The sequence below is a fragment of the Chrysemys picta genome, chromosome 19 (assembly GCF_011386835.1).
Source record: "Chrysemys picta bellii isolate R12L10 chromosome 19, ASM1138683v2, whole genome shotgun sequence".
Lineage (NCBI taxonomy): Eukaryota > Metazoa > Chordata > Testudines > Emydidae > Chrysemys > Chrysemys picta.
In genome coordinates, this window is record NC_088809.1 from 21857550 (window position 1) to 21878837 (window position 21288).

Here is a 21288-nt window from a genome sequence, read left to right on the forward strand (position 1 = left end):
CCTGATGCCGTTGGGACCAGAACATTCCAGGACGATTTAAACCACAACCGTCTGGTGCCCCTTGGATCAAACCCTTGGCTCAGGTCAATCGTGATCCTGTCTCTGCTGCCTGCACTGTGAGATCCGGGGATTTAGCTGAGAATTGGACCAGAACCGCCATCCCTTCCCCAGCAGAGACCCAGACCTTCTGGCTGGTGCTGGGACAGAGAATCCAGGAGGTTTCGAGGACTGTGACAGGCACCAGCCTTGGCCCGAGTCCCCAGAGCCAGGACCATGGCGCACAGCCAGGGGCTTCCTGCTGACGCCCCAGAGACGAATCCTGGAGCTGCCCAGGAGGGGTCAGGTGAGCAGGACGTTCCCTGGGCCCACAGGACACTCGCGGGAGAGGCTGGCAGGGGTCCTAGGTCAAGGATGAACTCGAATTCTCTCTCTGCCTGGCTCAGGGAGGTCTCAGAGGGGGAGGGGGAGAGAAACAGAGACTCCACCAGGGCACAGTGGGGGAAACAGACTCCAAGTGGGGAGAGACAGAGCCCTCTAAATGGTTAAATGGAAAAGAGGAAGGGGGAGACACAGACACCCACCCCCCCAGGGGTGAAGGAGACACCAGGAAGAGGAGATATCTGGGGGCACAAAATGGCTCTTCCATGTAGAGACGCCAGTGCAGAGTCCTGGGCCCTTGGGGTAACGAGCCTAAGCCAGGGGCCTTGGAGATGGGCACAGCCAGGTCTCAGGCTGCTCCTGGTAACCATGCCAGGGTCATAGATGTCAGGGCTGGGGCAGACCAATGGGGCAGAGTGTCCATTTCCCCCCCAGAGCCAGGGCAGCATCGGCACCGACAAGACGTTGTCTAGGGCTCTGTCCAACCTAGTTGCCAGTGTGTCAAGCGAGGGGGCTCTGGCCCTTCCCTGGGCACAGCGTGTCAGATCCCTGACTGGTCGCTCCCCTGATATTCGTATTCACAGAGTTCCCTTCCCCACCCCTTCCCCCTGCCCATGGGGGGCACCTTTGGGCCTGGGACAAAGGGCTGGGAGCCGGAGGGGGATGCGCCGCTGGGGGCGATGGCCGCAGGAGTTGGGCTTTCATTCTGCTTTCAGAGTCGCAGAGATCAGGGGAGTCGCCCCCTCGTCAGGGGGTCTCTGCTGGGAGCCCCGTTCCTGGGGAAACGGCGGAGGAGAGGGTCTCTACCTCTGCAGGCCCCAGGGACCCAAGCCAGAAGACCTCCACGGCCACATCTGTCACCAGCCACTCCTCCGCCCGCGGTGTGCAGCCTCCGGCCTCCAACCGCCTATGTGCGCAGCCTCCAGATCCACCCGGCGCCGGCATGAAGAGAAAGCGCTCGGCACGTGTCAGAGAGGCTGAGGGTGAGGGAGAAGAAAAGACCCTTTTTTACATGCAGGTCAGGGTCGTGAACGGCGTCTCGGTGGCCTGGGAGACAGGGGCCGGCTTTGAAGCCATTAGGAAGCGCCCCCGCATTTTTAAGGCCAATTACATCGGAGGAGAAAGTTTTGCTGGCTCGGACCGGAGCAGCTCCCACACCAGGTCCGACCTGGGGGACGTGGACCCCGAGGCGGGGGACGTGGACCCCGAGGCAGAGAGCGACGCTGGGGGACCAGCAGAGGAGGCTCCGCAGCAGCCGATGGGAGCGCCCCCTGAGTGGCTCCTCACCCCCGAGCAGGGCCTGCGCTGCCTGGCCTGCTGCCGAGTCTTCCCCAGCCTGGAGGCCCTGACCCAGCATGTGAAGCAGGGGCTGCGCGAAGGCTTCAGCTGCCGCGTCTACTACCGGGTGCTGGGGCAGCTCAGGGCGGGAGAGCCGCCCCGGAAGAGACGGCGACGTGGGGCCCGGGAGTGCAGCAAGTGTGGGGGAGAGATACGGCGCCCACGCAAGGCTGCCAGATAGGCCTGGCAAGGACACGCCGGGGGAGCCCAGCTGCTGGCTGAGTCCAGAGACGACTCTGCCAGCGGGTTCGGGCACACGCCAGTCGCTGCACCCGGCTAGGAAGCCCTGCGCGCTGCCAGCTTGCCAGCCAGACCCGATCTCCACGTGAGGCCAGGACAACGAGCTCTGGGACTCGCCGTGATACGCCCGGGCCCCTGCTTGGGAACTGCCAGCGCTACGAGCATCAGGGCTGAGAACTGGCAGCTCCAGCAGTGCCAAGCCAACAGCATCCCAGCCCAGCGCGCCAGATCCACACCAGGCTCCCCCCCGGGGCCAACAGGCCGAACCGGAGCTGCCAGGCTCCCTCCCCTCCCCCAGCCCGGCCGGAGGAGCAACCTGCAGCTCCCGCAGCAAGGCCCTGCCGGATGCCAGCAGAGCCCCAGACAGCAACGCCGAGCCCCACCCCTCCATAGGGCCGTGGCCGCACCCCACCCAGCCACCAGGGACGGGGAAAGAACTGATGACATCAGCCACCTTCTCCCTGCCGGGACCCAGCCTAAAGCCTTGGCCACCACCCAGAGGGCTGGAGGGTCGGTAGCAGAGCCACATCCTTAGAGACGCACACGGACTCCGGCCCATCGACGGGAGCCAGGTGGTGAGAAGTCGTCTCTCTGCAGCATCCCCAGAGACGGACGCACGGGGCGGTTACGACCAACAGCCCCTGAAGGCTGAGCCGTGGCCTCTGCCGCCACAGAGCAAGGAGCTGGGAGCGCGCCCCACCGGCACAGACATCAGCTAAGTGACTTACTGCAGGGTTCTCGTCGGGGGGGGGTGGGCCTAGGCTCCCGCAGCGACTCAGGGGCTTGAGAGCTAGGGCAGGTAGCTAAAGGGTCTGGGCAGGGGGCTGGAGGTCAGGAAGGCAGTTGGGGGCAAGGGCTGGGTGAGAAAAAGCGGGGGTGGGCGGGGGGCAAGGATGGGAGGAAGGGGGGGTGGGCGGGGGCCACACCTCGACCAGCCACAAGGGAGCTAAAGCTCTTACCTGCATCTTCACTAGGAGCAGGTTTAGCTGACCCACAGTAGATCCACCTGACCTAAACCCCAGCCCGTGTCTTAGTCCAGGCAAAGGGCCAGTGTCCTCCACAGCGCCTGGCCCAGCTCGGTCAGGTGCTAAATTGAGCGAGAGGGACATAAAAATCTGCTAGGCGGCTTTGACATGCTCAGGCTGGCGCTCAGATCCCAGCTGTAAAGCAGGGGAAACATTCTGTGCTCCCAAGTGCACCAAACGCCACAGCCGCCCGCCCGCCCTTCAGCTGAGGGGACGAAAGGCTTTCACCAACATTCATTAATGGAGCTTCACGCCCCTTGGCAGGAGTGGTAGCATCCAGAGCCTTGTGCTGCTGACCGGGAAACTGAGGCACAAAGAGGCAAAATGACTCAACCGAGATCACACAGTGACTCTGGGAATCTGACATTTCTTTGTGCCAGACAAAGGCAGAACCCCTTCCATGCAAAACAGCGACTAACCTGGGAAGGGAAGCAGCGTGTGTGACCATCAGAGCATCCCCGTTTAGTTTGGCTACTAAGGAGCACAGCCCTAAAGTCACCATATAACCCTCTGTTCATACGTTACATTCCATGCAGCGTCCATTCTTATCAAGGGCACGAAGCCCTGTCGGAGGCAGTGGGGGCTGCCCGGCAAACCCTGAAGCCGGTAGCGCTTTGGCAGCTGTTTCGTGTGGCTGGGAGGGAGGAGGGGGAATGCGGGGCGCTCAAGGGAGGGGGCGGAGTTGGGGGCGGGGACTTTGCGTTAGGGGCGGAGTTGGGGCAGGGCCGGGGCAGGGAAGGGGCAGAGTTGGGGCGGGGACTTTGGGGGAGGGGCGGAGTTGGGGCAGGGCCGGGGCAGGGAAGGGGCGGAGTTGGGGCGGGGACTTTGGGGGAGGGGCGGAGTTGGGGCAGGGCCGGGGCAGGGAAGGGGCGGAGTTGGGGCGGGGACTTTGGGGGAGGGGTGGAGTTTGTGCAAAGGGGACACTGACCTGCACTGTGAAGCGCTTAGCGATCTATGGAGGAAAAGTGCTATATCACAGCGAGGGATTAGTATTAATTCCTTTTCTCTTCCTCCCCGTTGTGAGCCCCAGCTACTGCCATGAAGACCCCTGTGTTCCAGAAAGAACGTCAACCAGATGCTTCCCGAGTGACCTACTCAGGGTGCCACTTGCCCCCATCCGGCCAGGAGGTAAATATCAGAGTGTGGCCGACCTACCGGGTTGACCAAAACAATCGCTTGCCCTTTATCCACAAACCTGATGATTCTCAGACCCAGTTTTTGGTCTCCACCAACCGTCCCGCTTGGTAGCAGAGTTTTAGTAGCAGAGGCTGTAGTGAGGACTCGCAGGGCTAAGATCATGCTAAAAACACTGTGGAACATTCATAGATCAACCTAAAGGAACAGAATGCATTGTGGGATATGTTGGCCTTGCCTATCTTTATCATGTGTGCAACTTCCTGGGGGATAGGGTGACCAGACAGCAAATGTGAAACATCGGGACTGTCCCTATAAACCTACGTAAGAAAAAGACCCCAAAATTGGGACTGTCCCTATAAAATCGGGACATCTGGTCACCCTACTGGGGGAGGAAGCGGGGGTTGTTTGCAAATTAGCAAATAACCAAACAACAATAGTCACTCCCCGAATTAACGAGGTTTGGCTAGACAGTGACTAAGGGGCAGCTGGCGCTAGGTGCCGCTGTTGGCTAATGGTGATATCTGTAGCAGTGAGACGTTTCTGTACTTCCACAGCGCTGGGCTAGCAGGGACTTGGCCCTGCAGGCAGCAGGCAGGTGCTTTGGCAGAGCTGGGGCAGGGAGGAGGGAGCAGAATTGGACTGGCAGGGGATACTCCAACCTCGGACAGCAGTGCATTGGCAGAGCGGGTGGGAGCTGTGCTGGAGTGGCTGGGAGCGTGGCAGGCCATGCTCATGGTGTATGGACCGGTCCGTGTGGGGGGACCACAGATTGCAATAGCACAAGATGTTGCAGGTCCGATTGAGATGTGTTGTCAGAGCTGGGGGAGGCAAGTGCCCACAGCAGCAGCCCCGCAGCATCGTGCCTGGGCCCAGGCAGCTCTGTCAGCCTGCTGCGTTCAAGAGACCCGATTTCACTCCAAAGAGGAGAGCATTTCCGGAACAAGCGCCTTCGTTCCCAGCCCGCTCACAGTAACTGCCCCGGCCGCATGGCTGCCTGCCATGAGCAGAGTCTGGGTGTGACGCTGCATTTCTTAAGGGAACCTGCCTCACAGCTCTCTCTCTGTTCACAGAGTGACACTCGCACAGGGGAAGGGCCCGGAAGGAAGTCTGCCTTGATACGGTTTGCGTCCCGGTTGCGGGGCAGACACAGCAGGAGCTGACCACATCCCCAGCTTAACACTCCCCATTCTTATAGCACCGCCGGGTCCTTTGTTAAGGTCAGACGTCGGCAGCCGAAAAGGAGCTTTACATCTTCTATCACCAGAATCTCATTCGAACAGGAAAACAACGAAAGGCAGAAGGCAAACTTTGAGCCCTCTTTGAATTCCTCCTGGTGCTTTGACGCAAAGCAGTCACACTGAAGGCAACAATTCTCCATTCTTCAGTAGGGGACCAATCCTGTGACGTGCTGAGGGCACTTAACGGCACTCAGGAACCTTTCAGGATCAGGCCCCATAATTCCATATGCCAGGATGTTATTATCCTGTAACATTTATACTGCATTGGTGCCTAGAGGCCAGCCAGGCCTGGGGCCAGTTGTGCTGGGGACTCCAACAGACAGAGCTAGTGTCTTCCTAGATGCAAACCACACATGCCCATGGGCTGAAATCAGAGCACATGGAAAAAGCTGACGTTAGCGTGGTATCAAAGCATCACTCCAACTAGTAGAGACATTGTCTACACCCAGTGGTCTCTGGTACCCATTTGTGATACGCTGCATGCACAAAAGGGAAGAAGGGAGGTTAGTTCTGTGGGACAGTGAAGAACAGAGGAGATATGTGGATTTTTTTCATGAATTGTCTATTTGATTGCAATCATGAAATCTGCCACATGGATGCAAGGAGTTAACTCAGTCCTAGGTGGCTTTGTTGTGCGGGGGCCCTCACAGTGTTTTTGTTTTGTTTTCTTGTTCGGCTGGGCAGCGCTCAAGGGTTTGGGTTTTTTTGTTTTTATGTTGTTGTTGTTGTTTCGGCCGGGCAGCGGGGGGGGGGGGGGCGGTTTCGGCGGCACGAAACTGGGGGGGGGTTGGGGCTTTGGGTGACCCGGCCCGGCCCAGTGCTCCGGAGGTTTGGGCGGCCTGGCCCGGCCCGGCGCCCCAGGGGTTTGGGCAGCCTGGCGCAACGGTAGGGGGCGGGGGTTTGGGCGGCCCGGCATGGTGCTCAGGGGCGGGCGGTGGTTTGGGCGGCGTGGCGCTGGGGGTGGGTGCGGGGGTTTGAGCGGCCTGGTGCAGCGCCTGAGGGGGGGGGGGGCGCAAGTTTTTGGGCGGCACGGCGCTGGGGGGGGGGGGAGCGGGGGTTTGGGCGGCCCGGCGCGGCGCTTGGGGTGGGGCACGGGGGTTTGGGCAACCCAGCGAGGTGCTTGGGGTGGGCAGGGGTTTGGGCGGCCCGGCGCAACGCTCGGGGGGGCGGGGGTTTGTGCGGCGAGCTGCTCGGGGGGGGCAGGGGTTGAGCGGCCCAGTGCAGCGGCTGGGGGGGGGGGGCACGGGGGTTTAGGCGGCCCGGCGCGGCGCTTGGGGTGGGGCACGGGGGTTTGGGCAACCCAGCGAGGTGCTTGGGGGGGGCAGGGGTTTGGGCGGCCCGGCGCAACGCTCGGGGGGAGCGGGGGTTTGTGTGGCGAGCTGCTCGGGTGGGGTGAGGGTTTGGGGGACCCGGCCCAGCGCTCGGGGGAGGGAGCGTGGGTTTCGGCGGCCTGGCGCTCGGGGGGGGCGGGGGTTTCTGCAGCCCGGCGCGGCACAGTGCTGGGGGGGGGTGTTACGGCAGGGCGGCGCTCTTCTTTTTTGCCTGGGGCAGCAAAAAAGTTCGAGCCGGCCCTGCTTGAAGCTCACAGAGAAGCAGGGCCTGCAGAGAAAGAGACTGTTAGTGGCCCCAGAAGAGCTGGGGTATGAGGGCTCAGTCGGGCCTACCTAATTCTGGAGGGAAATTGTCTACATGGTAAGTTAGAGCGCAGCAAGTTAGCGTACTCTAGATTCACACCCTGGCTTGCTGTGCACTAACTCTGCCTCTGGGTCTCCCCTCTCTTGGGAACCCCCATCCCTCTAATCCCCACCCTGCCTCACTCTGGGCTACTGCCAGTCACCGACTAGCCCCCGCGCCCTGGGGCGGGCTGCAGTGTCAGCCACTCATCATAGGCAAGGTCAGGTCTGGACCTGCTGCCACTCTCTGCAACCCAGTGCCTCTATGGGGCCTTGGATAGGGTTACCATACGTCCGGTTTTTCCCGGACATGTCCGGCTTTTTAGTAATAAAACCCCCGACCGGGGGGAATTTCCAAAAAGCCGAACGTGTCCGGGAAAAATACTCCCAGCTTTGCCGGCATCCCCGGCTTACCCTAGAGCAGGCTCCGGCGACTGCTGCTGCTCCCTGACTCCTCAGCTCTGTGCAGCTGAAGAGCGGAGTTGTCCGAGTGCTACCGGCTTCACGGTTTGCCGGGCAGCCCCCAGACCTCCAGACCCTGCCCCCGGCCGGGCGCTTCCCCTCCCGGACTCCGGCTGCGCTGGGGAAGTGCCCGGCCGGGGGCGCAGTGGGTCTGGAGGTCTGGGGGCGGCCCGGCAAACCGTGAAGCCAGTAGCGCTCGGGCAGCTGTTTCGTGTGGCTGGGAGGGAGGAGGGGGAATGCGGGGCGCTCAAGGGAGGGGGCGGAGTTGGGGCGGGGACTTTGCGGGAGGGGCGGAGTTGGGGCAGGGCTGGGGCAGGGAAGGGGCGGAGTTGGGGCGGGGACTTTGGGGGAGGGGTGGAGTTGGGAAGGGGAAGGAGCGGGGCCAGGGCCCCGTGGAGTATCCTCTTTTTTAAAACCTTAAGTATGGTAACCCTAGCCTTGGACAAGGCCCTGCAGCCTGGGGAGTTGTCAGCCTGGAGCTCCCCAGCCCCTCTGGCCTTTCCCCAGCACTGCCTCACTCTAGGCACCTCTAGCTAGGCCCCCCCCGGCCCGGCCCGGCCCGGCCCGGCCTCCCTGGAGGCAGAGAGAGTCTGTCTGCTCCTGGCCCACTGTCCTCTTATAAGGGCAGGCTGTCTCTGCTACGGTCCTGCATACGTTTTCTCATCCGAGCTCTGGCTTCTCTTGAGAGCCTGCTGCTCTCGGCAGGTGCCGCGTGAGATTATGACGCTAGCAGACCAGGTGCCAGCTCATGCCAAGGTCCCCCTGTCTCCGCTGAACACAGCCAAATACAGACTGGAAACAGTCTTGCTCCCCTGTGTATTAGTGTTGTTAAAACAGTTATTTGAATTATAAGAATGTGTTTAGCCTTTAGACTGCATTAAATGCATGTGAGTTGCTGCAGCTTTAATCTAATGTATAACATCTGTATCCTATATGGCAAGGTAGTATTTGAGCAGTTATATTGTAAGCCTCTGTAACTGTTTAAATCACTCGACTGGAGAGAGAGATTAACTCGTGTGATGGACGGATCTGCAACTGAAGGTGTTACATCCTGCTTAGCAAGAAAGACCCATGGACACCAGATGGACTATTGTGGAACATTAAAAAGGACAAAAGACTTTGTTGCTCTGCTCTTCCCCGCCCCACACCCAATGAAGATGAGTCATGCAATTGGATTCCTCACATCAGTTGAGGTTGCAGCTCAGAGCACATGAGAGGAGGGGGATAAAACCCCTAACAAGGAGGCGCTGATTATCTTTGTGCTGCTTGGAGTCTGGGGGCAAGGTTTGTTAGGCATAAGCAAGAGATCCCCAGTTGCTTAGTCTTAAAGGACATATAGAGCTTGCTTATTATAGACTTCTGTTACCTTTTGAAACTTAAGATTGTAACTCATTTGTGTGTGTATGTTTACCTGCTTTAACCTTGTAAATAACCCTCTAGTTTCCTTTTCCTATTAATAAATCCCTATATAGTTTATTATAGGATTGTCTACAAACCTTGTCTTTGGTATGAGATTTAAGGTACAATTGACCTGGGGTAAGTGACTGATCCTTTGGGACTGGGATTAGCCTGAATATTGCTGCGTCTGACGAAGTGGGTATTCACCCACGAAAGCTTATGCTCCAATACATCTGTTAGTCATAAAGGTACTACAGGACTCTCTGTTGCTTTATACGGAATATTGCTGTGATTCTTGGTGTAAGGGACCATCTATCGCAAGGGTAGCTCACCTGCGTGGCAAGACAGACTGGAGTACTCACGGGGACTGTCTGTGACTCCATGGTTAGGCTTTTTTAGCGCCTGAGGAGTTTGCACTTGATGATTGGTTGGTGAAATCTAAGTGGAGACCTCACAGCCAGTTTGGGGTTTGTGCCCTGGGGTTGGTACGCACGCTCTTGGGGCCCGGCAGGCAGCATGACAGAGATTAGCTGTAGGAGTAACAGTTGACAGAGGTGCTGAGACAGGTTTTCTAACCTTAGCAGTAGATGGGGCTGTGACCGCAGCATGGCTCAGCCCAGGCATTCCAGCACCACTAGTCAGCCTGGCTTCAAAACCATGAGATTTTTTTCCTAAAGTTACACCTGTCTCCCATCCCTGTACTGTTGGAGCATCCCCCAGTCTCTACAGTATTTACCCTCACAGCACCTCGTGCGGCAGTGCTGGTATCCCCATTGGACAGCTGGGGAGCTGAGGCTCAGAGAGACTAAGGCCCAGACGCTCAAAGGTGTTTAGACTCAATGGAAATTAGGTCCCACAGGGAGTCTGCGGCAGTGCAGGGGCCTGAAGCCGGTCTCCCTGTGTCCCAGGCTGGAGCGCTGACCTAGGCCCACCGCTGCTGTCTTTTATTTGCCTTCTGCTTTTTGAACCTCGAGGGGTCACGTTTCAAAGAAAAACGACAGCCGAGAGTCCCCTGGGATCACAGGAGTCTGGGTCCTGGGTCTTTAAGCAAAAACACCAAAATCATGAGCTGCCCGTGCTGTGACACTGGTTTTGTAAACGAATAGACCCTCTGGTGACGTCTTCAGTTGGATTCTCACCTAAGCTTTCCCCTGTTATGATCCCGCATCCCAGCGATTTTCTTACACTACGTCATTGCACGGCTGCCCCGGGGATCTTCTTTAAAGGGTTAAAAAAGCCATTGCCACTTTGAGCTGAACCGCCCCCTTCATTGCTTGGCTGCAGGGCTGTGCGCCACAAACCCTGCCGGTGCCCGTCCCGCTGCAGCCTTGTCTGCACTATTGCTACCGTAACCCACGGTCACATGGTGTCTCTGTCCCCCTTTAGTGGCCAGGCCATAGACAGCGGTTTGCGTCCCCTCCAGCGCTTGGGTTCACACAGCTGGGTCCTTTAACATGAGCAGCGGCCGATCCTGCTTTAAGATCCAGAGTCTCAAGTCCCTACCAATGGTGCCCCGTCCATTACATTGGCCCTGCTCTGATCTACCTCTCTCGGACGTCAGCTGCGGACGCTGTTTTAAGCGCCCGATCCATGATACCTACTCTGAGCAGGGACAGCTAACACGGTGTCTAAAAAAAGCCAGCAGCCCACCTACCCTCAAGCTCCCGCGGCCGCTATGACCCATGGGGCTGGCCCGGTGCTGGTGCTGGTGGGAAGTGTTTGCAAACTTTCCCTGGCTTAGACAGAGTTAAGGAAGTTCAGAAACCAGGATCCTGACATGAACGTAAATCCCGACCCATTGCGACTTAAACACACTCCTTGCAAAAACGTATTGGTGACTGGGGGAGCGGAAAAGCCCCCGACAGCTCGTGCCCTCACGGCTAACGGCTGCTGCATACGGACCACAAAGGCAGCAGGCCCGGAAAGAATTTGTACCACCAGTGTCAGAGGTCATTGCCTCTGGGAGGCAGCAATGCCAGCAGACGCGCTGTATTTACACAGGCAGTCACTAGAGGGCGCTGGCGCCATTGTATTGTTGCCTTGAACCTGTTGCCCAAAGCACCTTGCGCTTAGGCTGAGATTCATTTTTACCATTGCCACAGGCTGGGTCCTGCCATTTGGGCCCTGTGCTGCGTCGGGGCTGTGCGGGGCTGTGCGGGGCTGTGATGCCGGAAGCAAACCCCTCCCACACAGCCTGGCACGCAGCACGCTCCCTGCACCATCCAGTGCCCACAGTGCCCCTCTGCAGACCAGTGGGTACAGCCAGGACCCTGTCCCTGCCCCACACTGGGTGGGGGCCGTCTACTACGTCCATGTGCCCCTAGGGGAACAATCTGCTGCCCTAAGCCATTGTTCCTGGCAGCCTCCTCCTCTCCCACCCCCCCGGGGGCGGACCCCAATCCAGCCCCTAATTAGCAGCCATGAATCAGTCCCCTTTCTAGCAGACAACTCCACTGGTGCTCCCGGGGGGATCTGCGGCACACTGAGGTGATCACCTGAGCGGGCGACACCGTTCTCCCAGAGCTTGTCTGCAGGGGGAGATTCACTGGCATTATCATACCAGTATACTTATAGTGGATCAGGATGTGAACTGAACTAAACTTGAATTAAGGCCAATTTTATTCCAAATTAGAGTGTGAACATAGGGGATTAATCCAGTTTAACTAATCCAGTTTTAATTCACACCTTTACTGGATCCAGATTAATGTTTCTGTGTAGACGAGGCCCAAGATAGAAGCAAATGAGCTGCCAGGCTTCAAATACAGTAATAAGAGATCCTTAAAGTCCCTCCTGGAAAATCTAGCTTTGATTTAGAGTAAGATAATGGCAGAAATAATGCGTGGAGGCGTCAAGGAGGATGGGACCATGAGCAAACGACAGCGCTGGGGTTAGGTGAGACAGGCCGTGGTCACAGCTGAGGAGGCGAGAAGATTTCATCCAGTGACATGATTTTGAGGGCCCATCTTCAGACACATGCAAGAGGCCTTATTTTCAGTGCTTATTTTCACCCTCTGAAAATCGGGCCTCTTTAAACTGTGTCCAGTTGGGGCCCAAAAATCAAGGGACCCAATATCACTGGGCACTTTTAAAAGTCTTGGCTGGGAGTCTGAGCCAATCGTGCCCAGGTGCTAAGAGGTGGCACAGCAGGCTGATGGGACTCAGAGGTGGCATCGCGGGAACCTCTGAACCGCGGGGAAGTGCCGCATGGTGTCTTGCTCTCCCTCTCAGATACCACTGGCAACATTAGCCATCCCGAGCGAGTTCATAGTGTTCTACAGGGATGTGTATTGTACAGCGTTGGGGCCCATCTCTGTCACCTCCGCTAGTGACATAGGGCAGGGGATAAACGGCAGGACACCACAGCAGCAGCGGGGGCCAAGCTGGGAGGGGTGGGTAGCCCCAGGGAGGAGAGAGAGCGGAAGGAGAGCTGGAGCCATGGGCAGAGAACTGAGATCCCGCCTCAGACAGTGAGGGAACGCAGGGCGCGCTCTCAGGAGTTGCCCTGTCTCTCGAGGGATATCCACGCCTTGGCAGTTGTAGATCTACCTTCTGTGAAAGCAGGTGAGCCCATGGGTGCCAGGGAGAGCCCAGACGCAAGAGGTGGGAGAGGAGAGCGCTGGTGGAGGGGGTGGGGGGGTTGCATTGCAATAAACCACCAGGGAATGACAAGCTCACAGACCTGTAGGTAGCAGAGCCAGGGACCGGGACAGCGAAGGGTCCTCACTTGCGGGGACGGGAGAGTCTGGCTCTCGGGGTGAGTGTGGTGGGTCCTGGCCTCCTGCCTCTGGGAGATGCACCGGAGCCGCCCCTGGTTCCACGCGCAGCCTGGCTGGTTGCTGATCTCCCTGGGGCGGGGAGCTGGCGGGATGCTGGAATCAGAGGCAGATGGGTGACCGTCACCGCCCGGCAGCCCCCTGCAGAACCCCAGGAAAGCCAGCAGTGCCCGGCCCTAGGGCAGGAGAGGCCAGTGGGCAGCTAGTGACCCTGTGCTGGAGGAGCTGAGCTGGCCAGTGGCGGCAATGCTGCGGAGAGGCAGGGATGGGGCTCTCAGAGTCTGCTGCTCTGCTGGTCAGTCTCTCCAGGGGAGCAGAGCCGTGGACTCGTGGCAGGGGCGTAGCCAGGTTCTAGGAGCAGGGGGAGCGAACACACACAAAACGGCGCCACCCGCTGCCAAATGCTTCAAGATGCTCAGAGAGAAGCATACGTACAAAGTACTATCAGGAAGGACCCGTGTCATGTCCTTGTAAGTGCCCCCTGCAGGCCACCCGCTAACATTGCTGTGAGGGGCATTCCAGCCCATGAGCGCTTTATCCCTGGGATAAAGAACAGAATCCAGCCGCTGCTCCAATCTCGGGGTCCCTGGGCCCACCCTTAGGGCACAGACTTCGGTGCATGTTGGAAGCTGCTATCCAGCTACCTAGTCCCTCTGGTTGCATCCCTGACCCCTCTGAGTTCCTGATATTTAAACACACCTCTCTCCCAGAACTCCAAAAAGTGTGATGCGTCAGTTTTAGCATTGAACCCCTCAGGGGCATGCAGTAGTGGTGAAGAGCGAGACACTTTCCTGAGACTCTAACACATTAATGCACTTTTATACTTCATCACGTAGAGCACAGGAGAGCGCAGATCATACAAAACAATCAACACTAAACTCATGTTCCTCACCGCTCCAGGGCATTCTCTGGGCTGGGGTCCAAGTCCCTCGGGTTGTCTGCAGGCCTTGGACTCAGGAACGTGGGTAACAGTAACTGGTTGCTCCCAAAGGTGCTGAAGACACAATGGAAGAGAAAATCCTTTGGCCTGGATTGAAATTATTCTGACTGAAAGTGAAAATAGGTCCAGAGTCCTCTTCCTAGCAGCAGAAAATGTAGCGATTGATAGAGGTTCAGGTCAGAAAGGACCATTATGTGCATCTAGTCGCCCCTCCTGTATAACTCAGGGCCTAGAATGTCACCAAGTGGTTCCTTCAGCCAACCATAGCATGGGACTGAGCCAGAGCACGTCTTTTGGAACGACATCCACATGCAGGAGAGCCAGCTGGCTACCAGAAAATCTCTCTTCTGCAGTGACGTGGGGTTAAGGGACATGGCGGAAAAGACATGGAGGCTGTGACTAAACTTAGAGCAGGGTGGGAAACAGAGACGCAGTTGGGACCTGTCTACACTACAGGGCTGTCGTGCGTTTGTAATCTGCTGACCCCCACATCTTGTTCAGAGCCTATGGACAACACAGCTCCTAAAGGTACGTTTGTTCTGTGCTTATCCCCTATGTACCAGCAGGGCTGGACGGCATTTCTCACTGTGATGTGGGGAGCAGGTACTAAGGGTCTGAAGAAGCTCTCAAGGACTAATTTTTTAAAATAATTGTTATCAATGACTTGGGAGAAAACATACAATCACTGCGGATAAGATTGGGGGGTGACAAAATACAGGCAGAGTGGTAATTCCTGATGGGGAGAGGGCAGTGATACAGAGCGATCTGGCTCATTCGGCCAGCTGGACCCATTCAAAGAAAACAAGTTTGAGCAGAGCCCAATGCAAGGTCCTATACGTAGCCACAAGGCACGCCGGCCACACCTCCAGAATGGGTACGTGGATCCAGGAAAGCAGTGACTCTGAAAAGGATTTAGGGGCCAGAGTGGAGAAGCCACTCAACATGAGCTCCCAGTGTGATGCTGTGGTGAACAGGGCTAAAGCCATCATTAGACGTAGGAGCAGAGCCGTGAGTAGGATAGGGAGGTGACAAAGAAGCAGTGAGACTGCTATTGGAATACTGCCTCCAGTGTTGGTGTCCTCCTTTGAAAAAGATGGTCCTAGAAATTGGAGCTGGGGCAGCAAAGAGCCACCAAATGTTCTGAGAGCTGGAGAAAAATGCCTTCTAGTGAGCTATTGAAAGAGCTCAACCTGTTTAGCTTATCAAAAGAAGATTGAAAGGGACTTCACTGAAGTGTTGAAGTGCCTTAATGGAGAGAAAATATTGGGTATTAAAGGGCTCTCTAGTCTAGCAGAGAAAGTCAGAACGAGACCCAATGGCTGGAAGGTGAAAAGAGACAAATTCCTATGACAAATAAGGCACAAATACTCAACAGCGAGGATGATTGACCACAGGAAGAAGCTACCAAGGAAAGTGGTGGATTCTCCATCTCTTGATGTCATTAATCAAGACTAGATGCCTTTCCGGAATGTGTTTGCCCCAAAAGTAGCTATTGTGGTAGACAGGAGGCCTGTGATATGCAGGGGGTCAGATTAGATGCTCTAACTGTCTCTTCTGGCCATAAAGTCTACTCATTTCTGAGAAACCGAGTGTAGCATTGGGAGCAGCTTGTGATGTTTTACGGTCTAGCCGGCTTGCTTCCTAGAATGAACACTCATTGAGTGGGGTGATCCACAGGGAGTAGCTCAAACCTCCAAAGTGTCTGGCCTGTGGCAGGACATTAGCACTGCAGGGGAGGGGTGGGTGTGGCAGTGACATCACAAAGGCTTTTTGCAGGACCTCAGCCTATTGGCCAAAGGTGCAGGGGAGGTGGTGACCTCACAGAGGGATGCTGACATCAGCCAGGCAGGACAGGGGCGCAGGGCCAGGGAAACCTCAGAGACCCCTGTGGCTTTGCTTCAGCAAGTCTCCTTCTCGAGGTCTCTCTTTGAGGTCTGAGAGAGTATTTGGGCTCATGTATGTGAGCACCAGGAGGAACCTCTTTTGAGTTTTCTCCTTTCTTTTTCCTGATTTCACTAGAAAACTGACGTCCCTGTTTAGAAGGTAAGAGCCTCCGAGAGGTTTGGAACCTGTTCAGTCTGCTGCATCTGGCGCCAGCTGAATTTTAGGCATGGAAAACACTAGCTTAAGGTGGTCAAATTTTATTCCCCACCTGGGATTTTGTCCCTTAGAATCTCTGAGGACATTAAGGTTTGTCCTTTTTCTTTTACCTTTTCCTCCATCCCTCCCTCCTTTCTTTTCATCTCTTACTTCTTTCGTCCTTTCCCCGTTCCCCTCCCACCACCAGGAGGGGGGTGTGTGTGTTGTGGGGGGTGCTCTACAACTCCCATTGTGGGAGGTCCACCGAAAAATGTGGGGCTGAAATAGTGCTCAGACAGTGATCCCCAGCGATGACCTGGGCCATCCTTTGGGCTCTCTTGTGAGAACCCTCATCCTCCCGCCCCTCGGTCTCTACCCTGATTGGCTGAGCAGGGGGTTATTGACAGTGAGGAGACTCAGGTCCCTGCTGTTTTCTTTTAAGACCAAGTAAATAGTCATAACCAGTCATATGTTCGACAAATTTTACTGCTTCTCTGCAGTTCATTATTTTCTCTACCATTCCAGTTCTCCTAAAATACTTGCTGAATAATTACTATGAACTCTTGCTGGTCTGGAACTCACTTGAGAGCACTTTATTCAGGTCATTCAATGTCTGAAATTCAAGATCCGATGGTTAGTTTGAAAATCAGGGCTCTTGGGTCCTATTCCCAACTCTGCCACGGACTGGCTGTGTGACCTAAGACAAGTCAATTCTCCTTTCTCAGCCTTAGCTTCTCCCTCTTTCAAGTAGGGATAACAATCCGCCCCTACCTACCTCCCGGCGGGTGGAGGATGGGGATCTATTGGAGAGTGTCACTAGGAGCAGTGCATAAGATGAGGTGTCCTATCATGTTTACGCAGATCAGATATGACATAATAGAATGGCTGAAATAGTCTATTTTATTTGTATTTTATTATGTTGCAATTGTTAAGAGCAGCAACTACTTAGCTCAGACTGAAACATCTCATCTAATTTTTGAGATCTGAGTGTCTCCTCTTTGTGTAGCTCAAACCTCCAAAGTGTCTGCCCTGTGGCAGAACATTAGCACTGCAGGGGAGGAGTGGGTGTGGCAGTGACATCACAAAGGCCTTTTTCAGGACCTCAGCCTATTGGTCAAAGGTGCTGGGGAGGTGGTGACCTCACAGAGAGATGCTGACATCAGCCAGGCAGCACAGGGGCGCAGGGCAAGGGAAACCTCAGAGTTCCCTGTACCTTTGCTTCAGCAAGTCTCCTTCTCGAGGTCTCTCTTTGAGGACTGAGAGAGTATTTAGGTTCACGTACATGAGCGCCAGGAGGAACCTCTTTTGAGTTTTCTCTTTTCTTTTTCCTGATTTTACTAGAAAACAGACGTCCCTGTTTAGAAGGTAAGACATTAGGGTTTGTCCTTTTTGTTGTGCTGGCTGTGTGGGGCCCTGGCTGTGTAATCTCCTCACTGGGAAGTGTCAGTGTGGCCCGAATCTCACACGCTCCTTTGTCTCTTTTGGGTCTCACAGGAGCTCATTGAGGAGCTGCCTGATAACTCTCCACCCGGCGCCGTCCTCGCTAACTCCCTGATTGCTGTGGGCAACCTCAGGTACCGAGACCCTCCGGCCCGGTTCCCCTAACCCCAGCGCTGCTCAGGCCCAGGGCGGGGAGTCACTGCCCCTCCCACTCCCAGGTCACCGCCCAAGGGTGGCTCCTCTGGCAGAGGTGCGGGGAAGGGTCACTCTCTCCTGGCTGGGCTGTTCTTTTCACTCCAGTAACATTGCAACGGCTTTGGGAGAGGCTCACTCCCAGGATCAGATACAGGAGGGGCAGCAGGGTGCAGGGAACAGGGGCTATTCCTGCCCTGCCACTGTCTGTCTGAGAAACCTTGGCCTTGTCATTCCCTGGCTCGGTGCCTCAGTTTCCATTCTTGCCAGCCTGTGCCCATTTCGCTGCAGTTTCACCTGCGTGTTGGTGCCAGTCCCATCCCCGCACTGCACAGTCTAATACCGGATCCTCTCTCTTGCCAGCACCATGACGCCTGCCCTGGAGCCAGAGCTGGAGACCCACCTCCTCCGAGCTGCCCTGCACGCCGTCTTCACCCTGGGCATGGAGAAGGACACCACCCAAGTGCAGGTAGATCATGCTGAAGTCATGGATTGAAGAGCCAGCTGTCATCCTGCCATGAATCCTTGCTAATTGCCTGCAGTGGGATGTGAATGAGAGAGGCCAGGATATGTGTTTGGGGTCTCACCAGTGCTTCCCAGAGACCCCACTTCCCATCCTGTGGCAGATGTAGCCCCAGTTTCCCTAACTCTGACCCATGGCTCTCCCTTGCTTTCAGGATCTGCCTAGTGTCTTGCCAGACCTCCTGGACGCCATGCTGGGGAACCTGCTGGCAGAGTCCCCAGACACCGACAGGCTCCAGTACATCTTGAAGGTGAGCCCGATGAGAGGGGTGGGGGCAATTTTACCTTCACTCTTAGATCCATTTTCCAGTCTGTCCTCCTAGCCGGGCCCCCAGTGGGCATCCTTGGTCAGGGCAGTCAGTGCAATGCCTCCTTTCCCCACAGCACATTAACTACTGGATCGTGTCCAGGGTGCCGCGAGAGAGAGCCAGGGCCGTTAAGAGCAGCACGGCCCTGCTCAGATCCACCATCACCCTCCCTGAGTTTGACGTAAGTGACCTCTGACCCCAGCTTCCTGACTCCAGGGGTAGGTGGGCTGGCTCCGACGGGCTGTAGGATCTGCTGCTGCAGGGGCTGTGGGTTAGGAGTGTTCCTCTTGGGGAGGCAGAGTCAGAGCAGAGAGTGAGCCTGGCTTGAGTCAAGTTCTTCTTGTCCTAGTTAAGTGGTGACTCTGGACTTTTAAGGGGACTGTGCTCCAGGTTCATGCCTCCCTGTCATCCTGGAGCAGCTGGGGAAGCAAGTCCTCATGGAGGGCCCTGCCCACAGCCCTGTGCTCCAGGCTTCCTTGGGGGCAGAGGAAATTAAGGGTCTGGCTCTAGCTCCTATCCTCTAGCATCTCCTGCAGAGGGGCTGAGGGGAAGGAGAGTCCTGGCCCGGGGGGGACTGGGAGCTGACAGGAAAATGCTGATGGAGTCCCCTCTCTCTCTCCCGTCCATTAGAACTCAGCGGAATTCCCCAGGATGGGTCACCACATGGCACAGCTGGCTCTGTCCGTCAGTGACCCAGCCAAGGACATCAGCCGGCAGGCCAGGGAGGGGGTTTACCGGCTCTACCAGCTGCTGCTGCACCAGAGGGGTAAGGAACCCAGCTGGGAAATGGCACCCGCTAGAAGAGTGAGACTGGGACCCCAGCCAATTTCTCTCAGACTGACCCCGGCTGGAGGATGAGTCTCTCTATCTCTTTCTGTGTTCCACACCACGCCCTGCAATTCTGTTGGGCCGGGCACGCAGCGAGGACTCTGCCCACTGTGCAGCCACCAATGGGATTGGAAGGACACAAGCCCTGCAACCAGAAGGACAAATGTGTGTGTGTCTCTCTCCCTGTCACCTACTCCCTCCTGGGGGAAACCCAGCAACTGATGGGGGAAAAGGTGAGCAGCTGCATCAGACTCAGGAGATTGGGGCGGGGCCCAGGCCTCATTCCCATCCTGTGGCCATTCGCTGGCCTGGCACAAGGAGCCTGGTGGGGAATGAAAGGGAGAGCAGGTGCTCCTGGGAAGGGAGATGAATTCACCTCCATGAACAGGAGCGAACCAGCTTGTCCCCGGAGCAGCTCCACCCAGCTCTTTAGCCAGGCTAATTAATGACAAGCTTTGCCTCATCCCAGACTTATGTTCTCAGGACACGGTGCTATCGCTCTTGGGAAAGGCAGGAGAGTCCCCCAAGTGCCCTCTGCGAGACTCTCCTGTCCCACAGGGTCGCACCCAATTCCTAGTGGTCTGGTGTCTGTGTCACCCGAGCTACCACCCAGAGTTGCTCCCATCACTGGCAGCCTGGGAGGCCAAGGACTGACGGGTGATGGCGTCTGACCAGGCAGGGCTGAGGCACATGGGCAGGGGATGCTTGTCCTGCTGCTGGCAAGGCTGGACCCGTTCTGGAGAGAACAGGAGGATTCAGTCAGCAGTAGGGTTACCATGTCTAATAAATAAAAAAAGAGGACCCTCCACGGGCCCTGGCCCCGCCCATTTCCCCCACCCTTAGACCCGCCCCAACTCCGCTCCTTCCCCGCCCTAACTCCGCCCCCTCCTCCCTCCCACTCCCAGCCATGGGGAAAGGGCTGCCCCAGCGCTACCGGCTTCACGGTTTGCCAGGCAGCCCCCAGACCCTGCGCCCCCGGCCGGCGCTTCCCCAGCGCAGTTGGAACCTTAAAGTCTGAGAGGGGAGGAGCGGAGCAGCTCAGCTGGAGCCGGGTACGAGAAGTGCCTGGCCCGTGGCTCGGGGTCCGGAGGCAGGGGGGGCTGCCCGAAGCCAGTAGCGCTGGCTCGGGCAGCTCGGCTCTTAAAGTCTGAGAGGGGAGGAGCGGAGCAGAGCAGCCGCGGGAGGGGAAGTGCCCGGCCGGCATTTTCCCGGACATGTTTGGCTTTTCGGCAATTCCCCCCGGACCGGGGTTTGATTGCCGAAAAGCAGGACATGTCCGGGAAAAACCAGAAATATGGTAACCCTAGTCAGCAGGGGCTGCCGATCCGTCCCATTCACCAGGGCTGCCATCCTGCGGCTTCCGCATTAGTGGCTGGGGAAAGGGAAATGGGATGGGGGTGACTTGGGGAAAGGTCTCAACCTCCCCACATCCCACTTCACTGCTGCCAGAATCCCTCCTGCCCCCCCGCTACAGTCCCCTCCCTACCCAACCTGGGTGGGGCTGGAGGAGAGGGGTCTGAGAACTTGAGCTGTGGATTGGAGGTGGAACAGCTGTCAGGGGCACTGAGGGGGAAGTGGCAGGAGTTCCCCGTACAAGGAGGGGGGTTGCCACTGGAGGTCACTAGGAAGGACAACAAGACTCCATCCTGGGGGTCAGGAGGGGGAATCCATCCCTCAGAGGTGGGCAGGGGCTGGGTAGAAATGCTGCTGGTTCCAGGGGCCGTTAATCCCCCCGATTCCTCTGAGGCGTCTGAGTCTCAGACAAGTTCTCGTTCCTTGCAGCAGGAGGACGTCACGGCCAATGTGATGCGCCAGCTCCGTATCATGCGGCACTTGCGCCAGGTGCCCGAGGCGCTGCAGGGCCTGTGCCTCTGAGGCCACCAGCAACTCCCGCTCCCTGCTGCAGGTACTGCTCTGGCTCTCTGTAAATGGGGAGCTAGTGGAGGGGAAATGGAGCCCCCTGGCACTCACAGAAACCCTCTCCCCTCTCTGTGGAGCAGGGTCCTTTCCTCTGCCCCCAAATTCCTTCATCTGGGACAGGAGCTCTTTCCCTCACATCCATTCCCCTCCCCCCTTTCCTTGATCTACCCCCATCCCATTCCCCCTGCGCCCAGGCAGAGCTCTGCCTGCCCCATATGGTGCAGAAAGGCCTGTGATATGCAGGGGGTCAGATTAGATGCTCTAACTGTCTCTTCTGCCCATAAAGTCTACTCATTTCTGAGAAACCGAGTGTAGCATTGGGAGCAGCTTGTGATGTTTTACTGTCTAGCCGGCTTGCTTCCTAGAATGAACACTCATTGAGCGGGGTGATCCACAG

General features: G+C 57.0%; 1 protein-coding gene across 1 annotated transcript; it reads left to right on the forward strand.

Annotated features, from left to right (window-relative positions):
- Positions 1 to 273: 273 nt before the first annotated feature.
- On the forward strand, positions 274 to 1897 carry LOC135976640 (protein FAM170B-like). Its single transcript, XM_065573508.1, has 2 exons — positions 274 to 343; positions 1095 to 1897. The coding sequence occupies exons 1-2, from the start codon at positions 274 to 276 to the stop codon at positions 1895 to 1897; spliced, it is 873 nt and encodes a 290-aa protein (XP_065429580.1).
- The last annotated feature ends 19391 nt before the right edge of the window (positions 1898 to 21288 follow it).

Coding starts and splice junctions, on each gene's coding strand:
- LOC135976640 (XM_065573508.1), top strand. CDS start 274: ATGGCGCACAGCCAGGGGCTTCCTGCTGACGCCCCAGAGACGAATCCT. Junction 344..1,094: donor AGCTGCCCAGGAGGGGTCAG/GTGAGCAGGACG, acceptor TTCTGCTTTCAG/AGTCGCAGAGATCAGGGGAG.